Consider the following 23,148-nt stretch of genomic DNA (forward strand, 5'->3'; position numbering starts at 1 on the left):
TTGTGTGCATAAACCAGTGCAACAAATTTTGCTGTGTTTTCTGAATTGGGAAGATTTCCCCTATACAAGTTGACATTGTAAAATCAATGCTTAGTTATTGATAAAGACTTGAAAATCTTAGTCAATCTTTTCCACTTTTAAATGATGCATATTTTGAGTGAAGTCTCTGCATGATCAGAATATCCCATTCTGGTATAGTACCACCAATTTTCTATCAACAAGTTTGATGGTATAAAAAAAAATTCTTATACAGCAAATGAAAAAGTTTCCCCATATTTATTCGTCATCATACAAAAGCAAACAAACAATGATCAATCATTACACAAATTTTCTTCCTTTATATACAAGATGAAAAACATGTCTTTTATTCAAAGAAATGAAAAACACAAAGTTCTGCTGGAAAACAATTATCATAAAATCCTAAGTGTATTTTAATGATAAGTGGTGCCTTGTGGTTTGTTACAGACTTCACTATTAAGTGTAGAGAATGTCGTAGTGTCCGGGTCTGTAGAGGAGGGCGAGTACTGGTTTGGAATTCTCGGGGAAATCATGGTGGTTACATTGATCCCCCTCCCCGCGATCCATATACTCCACCCTCACAGGCACCCCCAGGGCCGATGTCAGGGCTATAATCTGTAGGTGGTCACACTCTTTACCCATGGGCTCCACTTCCTGAAAAGTACGACAAAATGACATGATATTTCACAACAAGCAAGGTACATTTATTCTATCACATTTCTAGCCCTGAAATTTAAACATTTTTAATTAGACTTCTAAGTCGATCAGTAATTGCTAAGTTGAAATAGTCAGAAATGAAAATGAAGAATTTTTTTTGCCAAACTGATTTCTATTTTGGAAAATGTCAAAAAGTTAGCGATTTTTTTAAATTTGACACTTTTCTTGAATATTGTCATCATTGAAATAGTGATCATGAGATGCAATATTTGTAACTCTCAACATATTTTGATTTAATCATAATCAGAATACAAAGCTCATGTTTTCGGAAGCAAACGAACTTTTAGTTATAAGGAAATGCACTACACATTTGTGACATTATATATATCAAATCTATGATTTAGTAGTATATCTGACCTATTTAATATCAAACTTGTAAAAATTTCTGTCATTAATCTAGTTTTAAGGTTAAGGTCAGAATCAGGGTCAAATTAAACTATTAAAGAACCTAGTTTTTTTCCCCAGAATTTGAAAAGGTTGACATCTTTCTACTCTGCCAATGAAAGAGATATACCAAGAGAAAGTAACTACCTCCTCCCCCTTTAAGAGCATAAATTTTCCTCTGATGATAAGGGCCTCAACAGAAATTTTTAACAAAGAGGAATTCCATTAGGCAAATCATTCATAAGGAAGTTAATAAAATGTACTTCTTAAAAATACTTGAGAGGAAATGAACCATTAAATGTTTTAAAGTCATGCATTACTCTATTACAAGGATTCAACATATAACTGTACTGGTATATCTATCAAATTGTGTGTATAAATTCTCAACATATTCCCAATTACAGTAAAACTCTGATATAGCGAATTTCTGCGGACATTCTATAAAAATTCGTTATAAGCGTAATTCGCTATACGTTTATAGCGAATTCATAATTCAAATATAACGAATTCGTTATAAAACTGATTTGTTCTACATGTATATCAGTTGTATAAGAAAGCGGCAATTGATATTCTTGCGTTTGTATTGTCTCTAAGAGAACTGAAGCCTATATATTTTCGAGAAGAAATATTTTATACAAAAAATATACACATTATTTATATATGATAATTTATCTTGATTGATTATTAAGTCACGCAAGAACATGTCGAGAGAAAATTTTTTAACAAAAGTATGCGCAATACATACATGTACAAACAGTCTATTGCAGTTGTCATGTATTGTTGCTTTACACAAATAAAGGAGTGTACGATAAAATAAATGCAATCAAATTTCAAATTTGATTAGCGAGAACAGTATATAAATATTGCATGTAATTGAGGGTAACATTGAAAATTTTCACCCCGAGAAAACCATTGTCAACCGAGGCGTAGTTACCCTCAACTACATGCAATATTTGTTTTATTATACTGAATGTTATGTAAACAGGAAAGCAGACAAACTTACGTCTGTTGACATTTGATCAATCACTGTCATGCGATATTTCGTATATCGATGCGGGTATTCCCGTTTATTACAAACGTTCAAATGACGTTGTCTACCAATCTACGGCGAACCGTACGCGCATAAATTTGACGCATGTGATAATTTTTTATAATATCACCCGTTGTCAAGTACTGTTACCCGTTGCTAGATATTATCACCCTGTGGCACGTGCTTTCTGTTCTCAGAGGGTAACAATATGTTTTTTCAAATGCTTCTCGACCAATCAGATTCGAGTATTTTACATGAAAGTATAATAATAAACAATACCGACAATATATTTGCTAAACGTATGTGTAAGTATTGTTTTGCGTTAACAACCTTTCTTGAAAAAATACAAACAGAAATTTCGTAATAAGTGTGGATCCTTTATGGCAATGGAAAACCATTTTTAAAAATCGCAAGTTTAAAATGAAAAAAATAAATTCGTTATAAAAGGTGATTTATACGTTCATTTTTAATTCAAGGGGAATAGGAATTTACTTCGTTATATCCGTAAATTCGCTATATCCGTGTTCGTTATAAATGCAGATTTTTATATAGAATATATAAAGAATTTGCCGGGGAAATCTATTTCACTTCGCTATAGCCGTAATTTCGCTATATCCGTGTTCGCTATATTCGAGTTTTACTGTACTTCCCTTGATAGTGGTTATAATGTTGTTTTTTCTACTATGTGTTATAGTGTAATAGTACAAAAAGTTGACAACTTAAATCAGGTCAAGCACATTGAATTTTATGTCAGGCACACACAGGGTCAGACTGTTTGTGGAATGCTGAGTACATAAACCTGCATTTCAGAGATAACCCTGCCCTGGACTTTGGTACCTGAACCTCGTCTTGTCACGGGTAGTATAGATAGCCTGATCTACTGAGGCATGTGTCTAACCTATCTAATCTAACATACAATGTAGTGGCAGTGATTGGAATTTATCCTGAAACTACCCTCTTTACTAATCCAATAAAGGTAACCAAACAAACTGAAGTAAATTGGGTCAATGCCCTCACCATAGCCTTGTGTGCTCTACTTCACTGTGATGTGGTCCTGTTTTCAATGTTTATATTGTGGTATCAGAAACACAAAGCTTCTACGTAACTTTTCTAATGTAAAATGAACAATTTTCGTAAGGTGAAATTTTTAACTTGATACTGTGTTGCAGGATACATAAAATACATCATAAATGTCTTTCTATATAAGACTTCATATTTCTGCAGTATATTCAGTATTAAGATTTAACTATCTTTCTTTATAAGACAGTAACTATGTATTTCATATTTCTGCCATCTGTACTGAGATTTTAATATTCAAATTTACCACTTTTACCCCCTCACTTATCACATCTAGCTTTGGCGATAATTATACCCCCCGCAACAAGTTGTGTGTGTGTGGGGGGGGGGGGGGGGGGGGGGGGGGGGGGAGTATACTGGAATCGGGTTGTCCATCTGTCTGTCCGTCCGTCCGTCTATAGACGCAATGGTTTCCGGGCTCTAAAGCATTATCCTTTCCACCTACAGTCACCATATCATACATATGACTACCCATGGGATGAAGATGTTCCCTATCGATTTTGGGGTCAAAAGGTCAAAGGTCAAGTGCACTGGACATCAAAGTAGCAATATGGTTTCCAGGCTCTAAAGCGTTATCCTTTCCACCTACAGTCACCATATCATACATATGGACTACCCATGGGATGAAGATGTTCCCTATCGATTTTGGGGTCAAAAGGTCAAAGGTCAAGCGCACTGGACATCGAAGTAGCAATATGGTTTCCGGGCTCTAAAGCGTTATCCTTTCCACCTACAGTCACCATATCATACATAAGGACTACCCATGGGATGAAGATGTTCCCTATCGATTTTGGGGTCAAAAGGTCAAAGGTCACGCGCACTGGACATCGAAGTAGCAATATGGTTTCCATTTAAATTCTTTAATGGCTTTTTTATCGTATGGAGATGCTGTGTTCCTAGATACCTTTTGGATCATAATACTGAAGTTTTACCTATTACCAACACCCTTTGGGAGATTGGGGTAAGTGGGGGGTATTCTTAGTGAGCATTGCTCACAGTACCTCTTGTTATTACAGCAACTTAACATATTGCACAATGATGCATATTTGTTTGACAGAAAATTGGATGACAGTACACAAATTTGGCATTATAATTAAAATGTTTTCAAATCAGTTTGATACATGGTGCCTTTGTGGTTCAATTTTAAGAATGGAATGCATTATTAAGGTCTTCCGTAACAACAGAAGACCTTCTACTGATTGTGCTGGTTAAGATTATTCTTATCATTCTTTTTTTCTTTCTTTTTCCTAGCCGCTAACTTTGAAGCTTCATATCTTGCTCATTTCTGTATGGATTTAGCTCAAATTTTCAGGGTTTATAAACTTTACAGAACAATTTTAAAATCATGTACTACATTTCACAAATTCCCTTCTGTTCACGAGTTATTCCCCTTTGAATGAAATTTTAGGGGCTTTGGTTTCCAGACAAAGGCTCCGAGACTGTATAAGCTTGAGCAGAAAATGCATTGAAAATGAAAAGTAGGAGCATTGTAGTTGTGCACATCGTTTTTTGTTTTTTGATTACAGCGTTCGAAATGGTGGTTGACAGGGTAAAAAAATTAGGACGCCTAAAGGAGCAAAAATTTACACACATTTTCCTTTGTATCTTTTAAACTAAACATATTTTGTTAAGACATGTAGAACATAAGTTGTGCAAAATGTTAAGAGCTTTCTTTTGATATCCATAAAAAGGGGCTGGCCCCTTAAATTAGGGATCTGGGGATCTTCAAAGTTTTCGCTTTATAACTCAAAAACGGTAAATATTTCGATATGGCTTTCGCTAGAAAAGTTGTTCTCTAACATCTTATTGATCTCATAAACATAATATTTTGCTCGAGTATTGTGTTATATAAGAGTAAAAAGCTTGACCCGCAAACAGGTAACTGTATCATTAGGTAGGTGAAGGGGGAAAAATATGCATATATCTTAAATAAACTTGCTTTAATTGATAAATCTGACTTCATGAAATGCTAATATTCTTTTAAAATAAGGTTTTAACGTGATCTATGGTTCCTTTAAAAATCATCTATCGACAACTTTCTTTTGTTATTATTTAGTAGCTTTAATATAAACATATAAACAATCATTCCAAAGGAAAAAAACAGAGGAAAAGGTTATCTATTCTACGTTTGTTATTAAAACAACGATATATTTAATTGAAGAAAGAAACCTTCAAGCATAAAATAACTCAATCATTAACTACACGCATCTTACATACACCGCGGGGTTTGTTTTTGTTTACAATTACGTAACCGCCTCGAGAAACCATCGCGTGTGAACCAGGGCATGTACACAAAGTAAACATTGTCGTCCTAAATATAACATAGAATGTTATGTTTTTGATCATATTGGATTTTTTGAATAATTCAGTCTTTCCGGGGATGTATATACTTGTTTATACGCCCCTGGTCTTACATTTGATTTGTTTTAAATTCAAAACTCTAGAGCATTGAGTCAGGCATCGATTTTAAAATCTGCAATTTAATATACAGTTTGTTTCTCAATCATGTCTAATTGATTGTGTGTATAATATCGGAGATTCCTCGCTGCTGGACTAGCGATCTGTGATTTCACACTACTCTAACTGAACACACAAGCTTTACTCAAATTCTTCGTTGTGGATAAGAAAATGGATACATTTTACAAACATAACAAATTATTTCTGAACATGGTTTGAAATCAATATTAAACCAAATCTAAACATGCGTAAAGAATATTCAGAAACCCTTGGCCGACCAGTCTCATTTCAAATGATTTGTTGTTTTATTGTTTAAAAACAGTGACTTTGATTAAACATTGACTCAGAACTCCTGGTCCAAATTATGTAACTTCGGCACGTGCCCCTGGAGTGAAATTCATACGCGACTTCTGTGCGCACTGTGTGCATAATATACCTACATGTATTTACGCAGATAGATATTAAAGTTAAAAAAAAAAAATATTCAAGATTTGAGAGCAATTTATTTGATTTGTATGTATAAATAATTCAAACTCGATGAATTATTCTCTTCAGTTTTTCATGTTAACTGAGGATGCATTAGGACCTGACCCAAGGACATATGGACAAGTTCAAGGTTTTTATGTCACACAGCTCCAACGGAAGACCTCTCGTTGTTTTTCAACGAGCTTTGCTCTAGTTTTAAAAAATCTTCTTAAAATTGAACCATAAAGGCACCATATTGCAACCAACACTGTTCATATTTTTCTGTATGTCAGTTTGAATGTCAAATAAACATTGACATACAGTAAAACGCTGATATAGCAAATTTCTGCGGACACTCTATCAACATTCGCTATAAGCGTAATTTGCTATACTCTTATAGCGAATTCATAATTCAAATACAACGAATTCGTTATAAAACTGATTTGTTCTACATGTATATCAGTTGTATATGAAAGCAGCAGTCGTCACATACTTGCATTTGTATTGTCTCTAAGAGAAATTAAGCCTATATATTTTTGAGAAGAAATGTTTTTATACAAGAAATATAAACACTGATGTATATATGATAATCTAACTTGATGGATTATTAAGTCACGCAAGAACATGTTGAAAGAAAAATATCAACAAAATTATGTGCAATACACTGTCTAACACAGCTTTACACAATTAAACGAGTGTACGATAAAAATAAATGCAATCAAAGTTCAAATTTATTTAACGAGAATAGTAAACAATACCGACAATATATTTGCTAAATGTATGTGTATAAGTATTGTTTTGAAAAAATACAAACAAAAATTTTGTAATAAGTATGGATCCTTTATGGCAATGGAAAGCAATTGTTAAAAATCACGAGTTTAAAATGAAAAAAAAAAATCATCATAAAAGGTGATTTTTAAGTTCATTTTTAATTCAAGGGGAATAGAAATTTACTTTGTTATATCCGTAAATTTGCTAAATCTGTGTTCGTTATAGACGCAGATTTTTATATAGAATATATAAAGAATTTGTCGGGAAAATCGATTTCACTTCGCTATAGCCGTAATTTTGCTATATCCGTGTTCGCTATATTCGAGTTTTACTGTAGTGTATTTATTGATAGTGCATCTTGAAAATTCCATAACTTCGATTATTTAGCCAAAATTCACCTCTGAGAAATTTGTTCTTGCCTAAGTGCTGTTTACACCCTCCTCTGAATGTCTTAATTTTATGTCTTCCCCCAAATTTTAAAACTAAAGATTAAGATTGCATTGAAATCTAAACTGCCATTCTTATAAGATATCATGCAGTTACAGTGTAGAGCGAGTCTGAATGAAACTTACAGTGTATGAAAATGTGAAAAATTTAAATCCATTTTGGAAGTTTGAGAGTTTTGAAATTTGAAATAAAAGTCTAAAAAGTCAGAATGTTATACGTGTTTACAATAAGCTTTTTAACCAAAATTCTAAATTTTTAAAAAGTTTAAAACAGTTTAATATTTAATTTGAAGTTTTTAAAAGATAAAATTCTAATAATATTCTGGATTTTTTAATGAAAACATAAAACCTCTAAAACTTCAAAGAAATTAACACATTCTGAAAATTTAAATGTTTAAACAAGAGATGTTTGTAAAACACATATGCCCCCCATGGTGCAAAATTGAAAAGGGTTATACACACACATCATTTAATTGATAGTAGTATCATCAATTCAAAATATTGAGCAGACAATATCTTCCTATGTCAAGAGTGAATTGACCATGTGACCTAAATATCAATAGGGGTCATCTACTCCTTCTGCTGTACCAGTGTACCAAGTTTGGTGTCAATCAAGCAAATAATTCTTAAAATATAGGAGACAATATATTACTATGTCCAGTTCAACAATTGACTTTTGACCTCAAAATCAATATGGGTCATCTTCTCCTGAAGATGTACCAGTGTACTAAGTTTGATGTCCGTCAAGCAAAAGGGTTATCAAGATATTGAGTGGACAGTATATTACTATGTTCAGTTTGACCTTTGACCATGTGACCTCAAAATCAATAGGAGTCATCTCCTCCTGAATATACAACACTGTACTAAGTTTGATGTCTGTCAAGCAAAGGGTTCTAAAGATATTGAGTGGATGATATATTCCAATGTCCAGGTTGACCCTTGACCTTTAAACATGTGAATCAAAATCTATAGGGATCATCTTCTCCTGAAGATGTACCAGTGTACCAAGTTTGATGTCTGTCAAGTAAAGGGTTCTCAAGATGTTGAATGGACAGTATATTCCTATGTCCAGTTTGACCCTTGACCTTTAAACACGTGAAATCAAAATCAATAGGGGTTATCTTCTCCTGAAGATGTACCAGTGTACCAAGTTTGATGTCTGTCAAGCAAAGGGTTCTCAAGATATTGAGCGGACAGTATATTCCTATGTCCAGTTTGACCCTTGACCATGTGACCTCAAAATCAATAGGGGTCATCTTCTCTTGAAGACGTACCAGTGTACCAAGTTTGATGTCTGTCAAGCAAAGGGTTCTCAAGATATTAAGCGGACAGTATATTTCCATGTCTAGTTTGACCTTTGACCATGTGACCTCAAAATCATTAGGGATCATCTTCTCCTGAAGATGTACCAGTGTACCAAGTTTGATGTCTGTCAAGCAAAGGGTTCTCAAGATATTGAGCGGACAGTACATTCTAATGTCCTGTTTGACCCTTGACCTTTGACCATATGACCTCAAAATCAATAGGAGTCATCTACTCCTTAGGATGTACCAGTGTGCTAAGTTTGATGTTTTTCAAGCAAAGGGTTCTCAAGATATTGAACGGACATTATATTCCTATGTCCAGAGTAGATTGACCCTTGAACTTTTGACCTGAAAAACAATAGGGGTCCTCTTCTACTCATAACCAACCCACATATGAAATATCATTATCATCAAGTGAAAGGTTCTCAAGATATTGAGCGGACAACATGTGGTCTACAGACTGACCGACCGACAGTTGCAAAACAATATGCCCCCTCTTTTTCAAAGGGGGGCATAAATATTGAAATTCCAAAACTTTAAATCATTTAGGAAATTTAAATTGTTAAGTGTCAATCATACCTGATTGCAAAACTCTTTAATTCCTCGTTCTCCTTCAACAAAATTAGTGAAGAAATCTGCCTCCTTCTGCAGATGTCCAGAAACAATTAATCTGCAAAATATAGGTAATGGTATTTAATCAAGGATCTAACTGTTGGTATTTGACTATTCACCTTAAATACAAATGAAAGATTTATCAATGAGCGTTTTTCCTGGAGTGAACACTTTGAAACACATACGAGGTCCGTGTTGAACACAGATCACTGAACAAGAGGCTCATATTTAAAGATTTTTCCTATATATTCGCATGTAAACCTTGGATCCCTATTGTGGCCCAAACCTACTCCCAGGGGCCATGTTTTTTTCTTCAAAATTGAATCTGGACTATGTCAGGAAGCTTTCATATGAATGTAAACTTTACTGGCCCAGTGATTTTTCAGAAAAAGATTTTTAATGATTTTCCCTATATATATTTGTATGTAAAACTTTGATCCCCTATTGTCACCTCATCTTAGCCCCGGGGGCCATTATTTTAATAAACTTGAATCTGCATTATGTAAATTTCAAATTTCCTGGCCCAGTAGTTTTTGAGAAGATTTTCCCTATATATTTCTATGTAAAACTTTGATCCCCTATTGTGGCCTCATCCTATCCTCAGGGGCCATGATTTTAACAAATGTAAATCTGCACTATTTTAGGAAGCTTTCATGTAAATTTCCACTTTCTTGGCCCAGTAGTTTTTCAGTTAAAAATTTCCCTATATATTTCTATGTAATACTTTCATCCCCCCTTGTGGCCCCATCCTGCCCCCCGGGGGTCATGATTTGAACAAACTTGAATCTGCACTATGTTAGGAAGCTTTCATGTAAATTTCAACTTTCCTGGCCCAGAAGTTTTTGAGAAGAAGATTTTTAAAGATTTTCTCTATATATTTGTATGCAAAACTTTGATCCCCCTTGTGGTCCCATCCTACCCCTGGGGGCCATGATTTTAACAAACTTGAATCTGCACTATGTCAGGAACCTTTCATGTAAATATCAGCTTTTCTGGCTCAGTGGTTCTTGAGAAGATTTTTAAAGATTTTCTCTTTATATTTGTATGCAAAACTTTGATCCACCCTTGTGGCCCCTTCCTACCCCCGGGGGCCATGATTTTAACAAACTTGAATCTGCACTATGTCAGAAAGCTTTCATGTAAATATCAGCTTTTCTGGCTCAGTGGTCCTTGAGAAGAAGATTTTTGAAGATTTTCCCTATATATTTGTATGTAAAATTTTGATCCCCTATTGTGGACCCATTATACCCCCCGGGGGCCATGATTTTAACAAACTTGAATCTGCACTATGTCAGGAAACTTTCATGAAAATTTCAGCTTTTCTGGCCAAGTGGTTCTTGAGAAGAAGATTTTTAAATGACCCCACCCTATTTTTGCATTTTTGTGATTCTCTCCCCTTTGAAAGGGGACATGGCTCTTCATTTGAACAAACTTGAAAGCCCTTCACCCAAGGATGTTTTTGGCAAGTTTGGTTGAAATTGGCCAAGTGGTTCTGGAGAAGAAGTCAAAAATGTAAAAAGTTTACAGACAGACGACGGACAACAAACGATCAGAAAAGCTCACTTGAGCTTTCAGCTAATGATCAGAACACTTTCCACACTGCACTTTCTTAAGGAGGAATAACACACCAGAGAAATCTGATATGGATGGAAAGTGAAGGATATGTACAATAATGAAATTGAAGAGTTTCAAATTTACCTTACTTAGTTAAGAAATGTAGTTTTAATAGAGAGTAATCCGAAAAATTAAAACCCCTGCTAGACTCGAACGCACAAACTACAGACCAGCAGTCGACACCCTAACCTACTGAACTACCCAGCTAGGTGATTAGACTTTCAAAATAAAGCCAGCCATTAAGACAATGTGTCATTCATCCTTAAGCCTCAGGTCAGTAACATCTACACAAACAAGAGGTCCATGGGCCACATTACTCACCTGAGTCACCTTGGTCCATATTTTTAGAGATTTTCCCTAAATATTTGCATGTAAAACTTTGATCCCTATTGTGGCCCCAACCTACCCCCGGGGGTCATAATATTTACAAACTTAAATCTGCACTATGTCAGGAAGCTTTCGTGTAAATTTGTACTTTCTTAGCCCAGTGATTCTTGAAAAGATTTTCCCTATATATTTGTATGTAAAACTTTGAACCCCTATTGAGACTCCATCCTAAGCCTGAGGGTCATGATTTTTTACAATCTTGAATCTGCATTATGTCAGGAAGCTTTCAGCTCTTCTGGCTCAGTGGTTCTTTAGAAGATTTTTAAATGACCCCACCCTATTTCTGCCATTTTTTTGGTGATTATCTATCTCCCCTTTGAAGGGGGCATGACCCTTCATTTGATCAAACTTGAAAGCCCTAACTCACCCAAGTTTAGTTGAAATTGGCCATGTGCTTCTGGAGAAAAAGGTCAAAAATGTAAAAAATTTACAGACGCACAGATGACGAACAAAAGGCGATCAGAAAAGCTCACTTGAGGTTTCTGGTGAGCTAAAAAACTCCTTCTTTCACTGAAGTGTCCTTATCAAATCTTAGAACATACATGTATCAATAGTCCACATATTACTGGATGATAATGAATATGGAAAACATATATATATTATATATGCAGTCCTTACAAGACATGATCAAGCCCATGATTAGTGCCTGAAGTTTGTATCAGGGAAAAAAGTATCACCTGAGACCAAATACATCAAAATTGACTCGATGAAGAACGAAAACATGAGATTAAACGGTATCCAGATGAGGGTGCACTAACAACCTAATCTACGAAATAACATTGCACCAAAAATATGTTTTAAATTCTGAGAATTGAATATCATAATATTGAAAAGGATCATATCATAATTGGAAATATACCGTGAATTTCAATCTGAGACAGAAATTGAAAAGCTATATATGTTTGGTCTTGACAAACTGAAATCTCCTCAACTACGATTTTGATTACAGACTCGAAGATTTTTTTCCCACACCTTTTCATCACAATTTTTTCCCTTCCCAATGCTATGCCCATGAGGACTAGTTGTTGACTATAACTTATAAGAAAGATTCTGTCTACCTACTTAGTCCAACGAACATTTTTACTGTGAAGTTTAACTATTAAAAGGAAAAACAATAATATTTTAAAAAGTAGCCCGAGAATACCATTAGCTGAAACCCAGGAGTTTTGCCTTGGACCCACCTGGGGTCTAAATATTGCCCCATGTATTGCACCTCCCCTGCCTTCTCTTTGCAAAATTCTGGATCTGACTCCATTATTAAACACCACAACTGCAAAATCACATGTTTAAACGTAACATGACACAACAAAACAAATAACTCCAACCGTCTGAAAGTGATGTAACACATGACAGTGGTAATGGGAACGTTTTTTATCTGTTGTCACACTCCGTGTATTGATAGATTATAGGGCTAGAGTTAGCAGAACTTTCTTACACCTTCATCAAGACATATCAAATTTTTTATCCATTGATCTATATCCATGGACACTTTTACACTATTGCAAACCTTAGCTTCAAATCAATATTTGTATTCATTATCTAAAAACTCCCAAGAAGTAAGACAATATGGATCTGACCAATTTATTTTCTACTGGCAAGCCGTATAGATAATATAACCTAAACCTTAGCAATTCAAATATTATCAATGGGTTATCTAATACAGACAAGAAACATCATTTTTTTTGTAGAGAAACTGGTATCAGAAATGAGTCATGGAAAATGTTCAATTTTAAAAGATAAACAAGAGTTCCATGGGCCATACTGCTCACATGGGTCTCATCTTTCTAATGCAGAGAAAAAAAATCAGTGAGTATGGAATACTAAAAAAGCTCAGAAATAGGACAAGACAAGGATTACTGCATAGTATTTTGACAAATTGTATTACTCCGTTGTTGTTGGAGATATTGTAAAAGGTTACTACAGGTTATCCTGGATTTCTAATAGCAGCCATAGTTCATGCATCCTGGGGTCATAGTTCATGCATCCTGGGGTCATAGTTCATGCATCCTGGGGTCATAGTTCATGCATCCTGGGGTCATAGTTCATACAAGTTTTCATCTGTACTCTTTACATGTACACACACAAAATTCAAAAAGAAATGTTTGTAAAACATGCATGCCCCCATGGTGCAAAATTGAAAAGGGTTATACATATGCATCATTTAACTGATATTAGTGCCAAACCAATTCAAGATATTGAGTAGACAATATCTTCCTATAGGCCTGTCCAGAAACGTGAATTATCTCTCTTTGTATTCTAACATTTATTGTGAATATGACAACTTCAGGGTAGTAACACAACTGGACTGCACAATACATGTTCTTGATCTTCAATGTTGTGAGCAATATAAGACTGGTTTTAAAATTTCCAACTCTGTTATTCTTTTGTGTTTTATTTGACAATAACAGGTACTGATATGGTTGTGTTTTACTTGACAATAACAGGTACTGATATGGTTGTGTTTTACTTAACAATAACAGGTACTGATGACAATAACTGGTATTGATATGGTTGTGTTTTACTTGACAATAACAGGTACTGATGACAATAACTGGTACTGATATGGTTGAAATTTACAAGATAGTACACATATTATCTGTTGAAGTTGGTGTATCAAATACAAATAAGCTCTTTATTCCACAGGTGTGTAGATTAGAGAGGAGTTTGGCTTTTATAGAAATTTTTGAGGGTAGAGTTATGACATTTTGTAAAGGGGACTGTAATTAATAAAATACATCTATATTCATTTTAAAAATTTAGTACACATCTTCACCTGACTTAATACACAAGTTTCAAGTTACGTCCAAGTTGTTTCCCTTTACTCTAGACAGTAAGGCACAAAACCATTTGTTTACATGCAGGAGTGGGACAAATATCCATCACTGCATAAGTGAATGTGCTCAGCAAGTTTCTCATACTCAGTTTATTCACCTAAATTCGACTGATACACAAACCAAGTAAAATTATGAGTATTCAGGGTGTAATTAAATACATGGAATTCTTATTATATTACGTTATTTTGTTGAATATTCAGGGTGTAATTAAATACATGGAATTCTTATTATATCACGTTATTTTGTTGAATATTCAGGGTGTAATTAAATACATGGAATTCTTATTATATTACATTATTTTGTTGAATATTCAGGGTGTAATTAAATACATGGAATTCTTATTATATTACATTATTTTGTTGAATATTCAGGGTGTAATTAAATACATGGAATTCTTATTATATCACGTTATTTTGTTGAATATTCAGGGTGTAATTAAATACATGGAATTCTTATTATATCACGTTATTTTGTTGAATATTCAGGGTGTAATTAAATACATGGAATTCTTATTATATCACGTTATTTTGTTGAATATTCAGGGTGTAATTAAATACATGGAATTCTTATCATATCACATTATTTTGTTGAATATTCAGGGTGTAATTAAATACATGGAATTCTTATCATATCACATTATTTTGTTGAATATTCAGGGTGTAATTAAATACATGGAATTCTTATCATATCACATTATTTTGTTGAATATTCAGGGTGTAATTAAATACATGGAATTCTTATTATATTGCATTTGTTGCTCTTACGTTTCATATCTAGGATAATAAGATATCAGTAGCAAATATGACATTGTTTTTACGTTTCCACATAAGTAAAACATTTCTTTAAATAGTTATTTTGTATTTCCTACATTTACATATCCACTTTTAATACATTTTATCATCTTCCTCACTGACTGTAGGTCCACTCTGTCCCACTTTGGCATTCAAAACTCCACTAAATGCACCTCATACACAGAAGAGTTCTTATCTCAAAACTGGCATATTCCACTCAACAAAGAGAATCACTTTAATATCGATGTCCCATGTCACAGCAGGTGCGGCATGATAAAGATCCCTCCCTGCTCCAAGGCTGTAAGCGCCAAGCATAGGCCTAAATTTTGCAGCCCTTCACTAGCAATGATGACATCTCCATATCAGTGAAATATTCTTGAGAGGAACGTTAAACAATATACAATCAATCCTGCTGCTGGCTTTCCATGCATCAGTAGGTGGGTCCTTTTATGTGTTCATCTATGAGGCTGCCATCTCACCAGACCAAACACAAAAGAGATGCTTACTTTGTTAAACCTAGAAACTGCCATTCCACCAATCAATTCATAAAACAAGAAAGACAACTGCCCTAACCACACACAAACTAATATCTTAAAATCGCAAATCAGATGAATGAATCATCAAATGTCAGCTAGCGTTAACACAAGAAAAGATCCAGTTTACCTGTTAAAACAAGACAAACAAGCAGACTGAAAGGGGTTGCCAAATTATTACAACATTTGCTAATTAAAAGCAATGAGAGTTTCCATGGTACAAGCACTATACCGAACTTACAGTATATTTGCTACTATACCTGAGATAAACCACTAAATAATCTGAGAGTCCTTGGTCATTAAAGGTTTGTAGTAGTTCTTCTCCTGTGCAAGTCTCCAATTTGTTCACTACATCCATAAACTGCAAGAAATAACACCCAGCTTCAGGAATTAAGAAAACGAAGAACTCCATGTATATATATGCATCTTCGCTAGCCAAGGGTTTTCAGTCAACTCCATGTGGGAGCGGAATGTATCGAAAACCCTTGGCCAGCGAAGGTGGTATGGCATGCTTATTCTTCAGATAGCATTTTAATCCCATTAAAATGAATGATTCTACATAATTTATAAATATACTGCGATGCATAACATTGCAATGTTCCAAATGAATACTAAGGAATTTAACAAAATTTTAAAAAGTAATGGTTCTTTTAAAAGTTTTCATTTATTACTACGAACTACTGAATTATGACTATTCTCATATCTGTATGATTTAATGGTACAGGTGACTCTCGATAACTCAAAGTTCAAGGGACCTTGATAAAACTTCGAGAAATCGAAAGTTCGCGAGATTGAAATTCGGAAATTGAAGGTCCGCCAGTATGGTTCAGATTTTACAGTAACCGGAAATGTTTACCAACACGATCATATGATATGTTTTCTTTCCTATTCGTAGTTAATTTGATATCAAAATAAAAAACCTTATTTTGCATTAATAAAAACATTTCAAAGTTTATGTATTTATTTGTTCTTTAATCATGCTTAGATAGGCATACAAAACCAAGTTCCGATAAAGCTTTACTATTGCAAAATAAACAGCACAATGTTATGTCGCTTTACTCAAAGCAAAAATTCTAACGAATGAGTAAAACGATGTTTTAGAGTAACTTTACACAAAGAACAAACTCAAGAAATTTAACGGTCTGTAGATCTCTAAATTATGTATAAAACTTACTCTCTCGTTGTCAAGTCAAAACAAATTGTAGATTTTATTCATAGTTGGATTATATATGATTTTAATCATCACAACACAAAACCCCAGTGCAGGGTGTATACTGTATACACCCTGCACTGGGGTTTGGTGTCGTGATGATTAAAATCATATATAATCCAACTATGAATAAAATCTACAATTTGTTTTGACCTGACAGTGAGAGAGCCAATTATATACTCAAGTGTGTCACCTCCACAAAGAAGCATGGGTGATGTTTCAACTATGTAAACACCTAATTACCCCTACAGCATTCAACAAAATCCAGGTAAGGCCCAAGCGGAAATTATTACAAGCTTGTGTAACGGTGGGTATACGCTACCACCACTTCAAGAGATCGAGAGTGAAAAACAATCAAATGTGTTTTACGGGACCCAACTTCACTTTGAGAGATCATATGTTCGAGAGGAGATCGATAGTAAATTTACTTTGTTATATAGAGAGAAAAAATCGGGACCATGATTTCACTTCGAGAGATCGAAGTTTGAGCCATCGAGAATCACCTGTATTTTGATTATTAAAGAAGTTAGCTCCTCAGCTTTTATGCATAACTGCATAATGCTATAACTGTGTAGATGATGGTTCAATATTTATTCTAATGGCCCAAATATATTATATATTTACTACTTAAACCTATCCATCTGAATTTTTTTAATGTCAATTCTAATTTTGAAAGGGTTTGGAAAGGATTACATTTTGTAGCAGAAGAAATCTATATTTGCATGATTTTACAGTTTGGTTTTATACAACATATAGTCAATAATTATACCCCTAGGCATGAATTTAAATTTTGTAATTTATGATACAATTAGTAGAGAGTTTAAACTAATTTTAACGTTGCAAATTCATTAATTTGATTGGTATGTTTTTGTAAACAAAATGCTGTTTCTTAAAAGCATTTATATAGATTTATCTGAAATTTTGTATGAAAATTCAGCATTTTGGCCAATAAATTGAAAATTTGGTCTAATATCCCTACTTTCTTTAATTAGGCAAGATTTTGTGATTTATCTGCAATTTAAAAACTTTACAGTACTCCATATATGTTCTTCTGAACTCTCAAATTCCATGTGATGAATTTTTATGTGTATTAAGTGTATAACGGTTATTCTTTATTTCCAACTAGAGATTGATTTTATGAAAAACAAATGTCTCCCCAGCTCCCCAAATTGGAAGTGCTCCAAATGAAACCTCCCCTTAATGTACTGCATGGTATGGAGGAGAAGCAGGAACATAGCCATTATGAACGCCGATAAGCCACATAGGTCAAGTGTTCACAAACTATTTTACACCCTCCACCCCTCAGATCCACTATAACTTTAAAGATAACAATTGGATCCTCCTGTCCCTACAATATGCACATCTAACAATGGCAATGAAGCATTGTACAAAGTTTCAAATCTATCAGATAAGCCATATAGAAGGAGAAGCATTCACAAGCTATTTTACATCCTCCACCCCTCTTAGATCCACTATAACTTTTGGGAAAATAATTGGATCCTCCTGTCAACAACAAGTGCTATAACCAAAGTTTTGTTTTTGATTTCATAATTCTCCTTCAATGTAGGAATCAATAATATACTTCTGAAAAATTGACAATACTCCAAAACTCAGGAGCGAATCTCTTTAACATTTAAAATATATACTGATGCATGTTTTCCAAAAACATGTGAAGATTCCCTGTTCTGTTTCATGATGATATCGCATTATCAATATTACTGCTCAGCCCTAAATCTCCTATTCTTTATAGTGAACTCACATTTTCGTGAAAGTCGTCGATAGTAAATTCTGGAAAACCAAGCTGGACTAAGTCATCTCGAGTCTTTTGAGCTATGTCTTTAAATCTGTTGAAAATTGAAAGATAAACTTCATAAATGTACAATCTCAAACAATATAAATCGGGAAACAAATCTTCACATGATTAGATCGTTTTGAACATACACAGTACATTGTGGTGTTTTGGGCTATATGGACCATGGATATCAGCCTGGATAGCTCAGTGGTGAGAGCACCTGACTAATAATGCAGGGGGCCCTGGGTTCAATTCCCTATCCAACATAATTTTCTCCTTTCCTATATTATATATTTGGTGCCTTTGATCACCCCTGAACTTCAGGTGAAAGTTTTGCCAGGGGCTAAAAGAATCTGAGTTTTTGTGTGTCTTCACCCTTTGTGTCTTCGAGGGATGAATGTGTAGTAGTTAGGGCTATACTGACAATGGATGTTGGTCTGGTTAGTTCAGTGGTTAGAACACCTGACTAGTACTGCAGGGGTCCAGGGATCAATTTCTAGACTAACCATAAATTCTCTCCTTTCCTATATTACAATATTTAAACTAATGAACTATGAAACATTCGGTGACATCACCTTTTTTGAAATAGTCTGTTATTGGTGACTTGTGTGTTGCGCATGACCTCTGAATTTATACTTGCCTGTTAAAATCTGATTTGTCATCTATTAATGTTTCAAAGTATCTGAAACCAAATGCTCTGTAGAAACAGTTGCCATCTCCTCTGACTTTGCGCACACATGAAAAACGATTTTTCAAATCCTGAAATGAAAAGTATATTAGTATGACTTATATTGGAAGTCTAAAGCCAATACACAACGGAATGATACATGAGGCATATAACTCTTCATCAGACTTTGGTGACGTTATTCTGAATGCAATCGTGGATCTGAATCAAAAGATCATGCATCCACATGCTATTCTAACAACTTCTCTATTTAACCCCATTATGCTGACCTTTCATTGTGAACCTATGTATTCAGTTTTGCGAAAACCCAGCTATAATTACATCACTTTCCTCGTGATTGCCATACCTGTATTTTGTGAAGGTAGATTTGATCTTCCTCTGAGTAATCAGCACTGAATCTATCAAAACTTATTCTGTCACTGATCAATGCTTGGGTCCTTGCAATCTAGAAGGACATTACAAATATACAACATGATAAATGTCGAGGTACCACCAATGTGTATCATACGCAGACAAGAACAGCACAAATATACAACATGATAAATGTCGCGGTCCCACCAATGTGTATCACACGCAGACAAGGACAGTACAAATATACAACATGATAAATGTCGAGGTACCACCAACGTGTATCACACGCAGACAAGAAACAAGTGATGAATCACAAATACCAGGTATTCGATTTATCTAAAAAAAAGAAAGAAGCTTACTAAGCAGCCCATCACCAAGTTTTGGATATTCTCCAGTAATAATTATAATCATTATACTAATTGTATTCATATGATATCTATATACATAATGATACATATATACAATTTAAAAATACAATTTTCCACAAATTTGAAGTTTTCTCATATAGCCATGCTATCATACTCTTCAAGGAACTCAACTCAGATAACATGTTGATATTTCTTAGAAAATGCTGAGGTTCAATGGTTAACAGCTGCCTTCAAATTTCACATCACAGCAAGTAGTAACATGTGACTCTAGGGCTAGTCACACATCGCTACAAATATACTCACTCGCTGAGTGACAGGGAACCTTAGGGCTAGTCACACATCACTACAAATATACTCACTCGCTGAGTGACAGGGAACCTTAGGGCTAGTCACACATCACTACAAATATACTCACTCGTTGAGTGACAGGGAACCTTAGGGCTAGTCACACATCGCTACAAATATACTCACTCGCTGAGTGACAGGGAACCTTAGGGCTAGTCACACATCGCTACAAATATACTCACTCGCTGAGTGACAGGGAACCTTAGGGCTAGTCACACATCGCTACAAATATACTCACTCGCTGAGTGACAGGGAACCTTAGGGCTAGTCACACATCGCTACAAATATACTCACTCGCTGAGTGACAGGGAACCTAAGGGCTAGTCACACATCGCCACAAATATACTCACTTGCTCAGTGGGTTATTAAAGGGTGACCAGCCGTGGATTTGTTGATGAGCATAGCAAAGAGTGACTAGCCATGGATTTCTGACAATGAGCATATTGGTTAAGGAGTTTTACCAGCAGAAAAAAGCCATCATTATCCAAATCAAAACAACTGCAAAATTCTGTTTACATTTGAGCAACAGATCATGGTGCATTGTTTCAATATACGTGCACCTTGGGAACTCTGAATCGCTGCCTATATTGAAATGTACCTTCAGTGAATCCTAAGTGTCACAAAAACACTTGAACCAGCATGTTCTGCATTTTTGTCAAACATGGTGCACTTTAACTGTTTGCTAACAAAAGTTAAATAGTTTTCAACAACTCTTTTTAAAGTTTAGGGGACCTACAACGAATTTAGTCAATGCTTTCATGATGGGAAAGGTGGATCTATATTATTCATGGTTCATTTTGGGTCCCTATTAATGCATTAAAAATGGGGGGAAATACACAATATGGGAGAAATGGACAAAAGACAGACATCTATATAACATTGCATAAAAATATCATTAAGAGTAATGGCTAATTAAATCCATTAATGAACTGTGTGTGCAGCTTTCTGGTTTACTACAATTACACTAAGTTTAGGTCTGCATTGCTTCCCGCGTAAAAAACAATGTTGTCAGAGTGATAACAGCAGGACACAGGTAGTCCCTAGAAATGATATCAATTAAGTGTGCGAGTCAATGAAGTCAAATGTTGTTGCTTTTGTTTACAATCTGAACACTCAGTCATGTACTTGTTTATCCCTGACTTTGGGCTAATTCATGTGACCTTTATTTGCAAAAAGCACCTGTCTTTCGAAACCAAAACTGATCTATTGTTGAAGATTGTGATAATTTTGCTGCCATTGTGTATCAATACCAATCTAATTAGATTGTAGTGATACTAAAATATTTGAAGACATGTTGCATAAAACCCTATCTATTGATCATTATATTGGGTTCAGTTTCTAATTTCTTCAACAGATAAACATGTTTGATGAGATATGCTTTTGTTTGAATAATAAAGTTTAAGTTAGTAATAGTAAAGTACTATTCAAATGAGCATGCTACACACACACACACATATTTTTCATTAAGTAAACTACTTTGTTTAATTGTATTCAATGAAATGAAGTTCTTAAAACTCTCATTTAAAATAAAATTGTAAAAATCAGGATAGTAAACCGTGTTCGAAATTGGTTTAAAACTTGGTATAGACCACAGGTCTATGCCAAAACAAGACGACATAGACCTCATCGAATATGGCATAGACCGCAACATTGAAAAAAATAACACAAATTTATTACATTTTCATTGACGTCTAATGTACTTAGAAAGCATATTTTCTTTCCATTTCCATAGCAATATCCTCCTTTCCTCATAATGTTTATTAGACGTCGACTGACCATGCTGGGTCCTTTGGGATAACTTTATTGCTTTAAATCTAAAAATCGGCATAAACAATTTGGTCTATATCAATTATAATTGGCATAGACCAGTGTCATTTGACATAGACTTTGTCTATCGGTCTATGGTTAATTTCAAACACTGAGTAAAGAATTAGATGGTCCCAGGTCAATATTAAGACTATAGAATATAGTACATCAACATGTTCACTATCATTGCTATATGTAGATAGAATGTTCTATCGTTAAAATGATAATGTCCTACGGACGACCCGGTGAAGACCTGTCCCGAGACATAGTTAGATTATTCTAAACTAGACTGTATGATATAGTATATCAACATGTTAGATTATTCTAAACTAGACTGTATGATATAGACTATATTATAGTATATCAACATGTTCAAGATGCACCCTTGTTTACCTCCTGTTCAATTTCAGACTGCTGTGCCAGGGTTTCTTCGTCATAGTTCTTTTCTGTAATAGATAATTGATATAAAATTAAATATCCTGGAAAAGTTTTTATATCTGAAAAGCAATAATGAATACATCAAGGACTTGCACACAGTCTGAAAGTTAGCCGAGTGTAGGCAACTTATAACATTGGTTGCTACTGTAAATCCCTAACTCAGACTATAATAATTTGGGTCTGTTTAGTTGTCTTTCCTAACTCATATTGACGTATCCCCACCAGAAACAAAAGAAAAAACATTCAAAATTAGGCTTAATACCTGGATCAAAATGAAACGGTGCAACTTTTTCCGCCATCATGCAAATGTTCCGAATGAAAGTCAAAGTGAAAATAAAGTGCGAGTACATCCGAATGAAGTTTTCTTTTCTTTGTGACGTCACAAAGGAATTACGCGGCAGTGACAATAAGCGGCAGATTTAGATGGAAAAAGGTAATGATTTTTGTTTCAACTTGAATTATTTTTATTTATTACCATTTTAAGAGAAGAGAGAAAATATTCACCCAGAAGCAATAAAACGTTTTAAATAAAACGTAAAACGAACATCAGTCTGATTAAAATCAGACCCCATACTCATTATCATATCGTCCATACCAACAATATGATAATGAGTATGGGGTCTGATTTTAATCAGACTGAAGGGAACATTATATTGTACATTTCAATGATCTAGCTAGCAGAATCGCATCGTCGGATACCCACGTCTGATCTC

The 23,148-nt window shown here is 34.5% G+C and overlaps 1 protein-coding gene across 1 annotated transcript; it reads right to left on the bottom strand.

Annotated features, from left to right (window-relative positions):
- Positions 1-257: 257 nt before the first annotated feature.
- Positions 258-22,767, bottom strand: LOC125652195 (ubiquitin thioesterase OTUB1-like). The gene is made up of 8 exons (XM_048881201.2): positions 22,698-22,767; positions 22,391-22,443; positions 19,474-19,572; positions 19,083-19,201; positions 18,410-18,494; positions 15,701-15,801; positions 9,249-9,339; positions 258-672 (listed from the first exon to the last, which is right to left on the bottom strand). The coding sequence occupies exons 1-8, from the start codon at positions 22,735-22,737 to the stop codon at positions 475-477; spliced, it is 786 nt and encodes a 261-aa protein (XP_048737158.2). The 5' UTR covers positions 22,738-22,767; the 3' UTR covers positions 258-474.
- Positions 22,768-23,148: the final 381 nt, after the last annotated feature.

Source organism: Ostrea edulis, chromosome 5, assembly GCF_947568905.1.
Source record: "Ostrea edulis chromosome 5, xbOstEdul1.1, whole genome shotgun sequence".
NCBI lineage: Eukaryota > Metazoa > Mollusca > Bivalvia > Ostreida > Ostreidae > Ostrea > Ostrea edulis.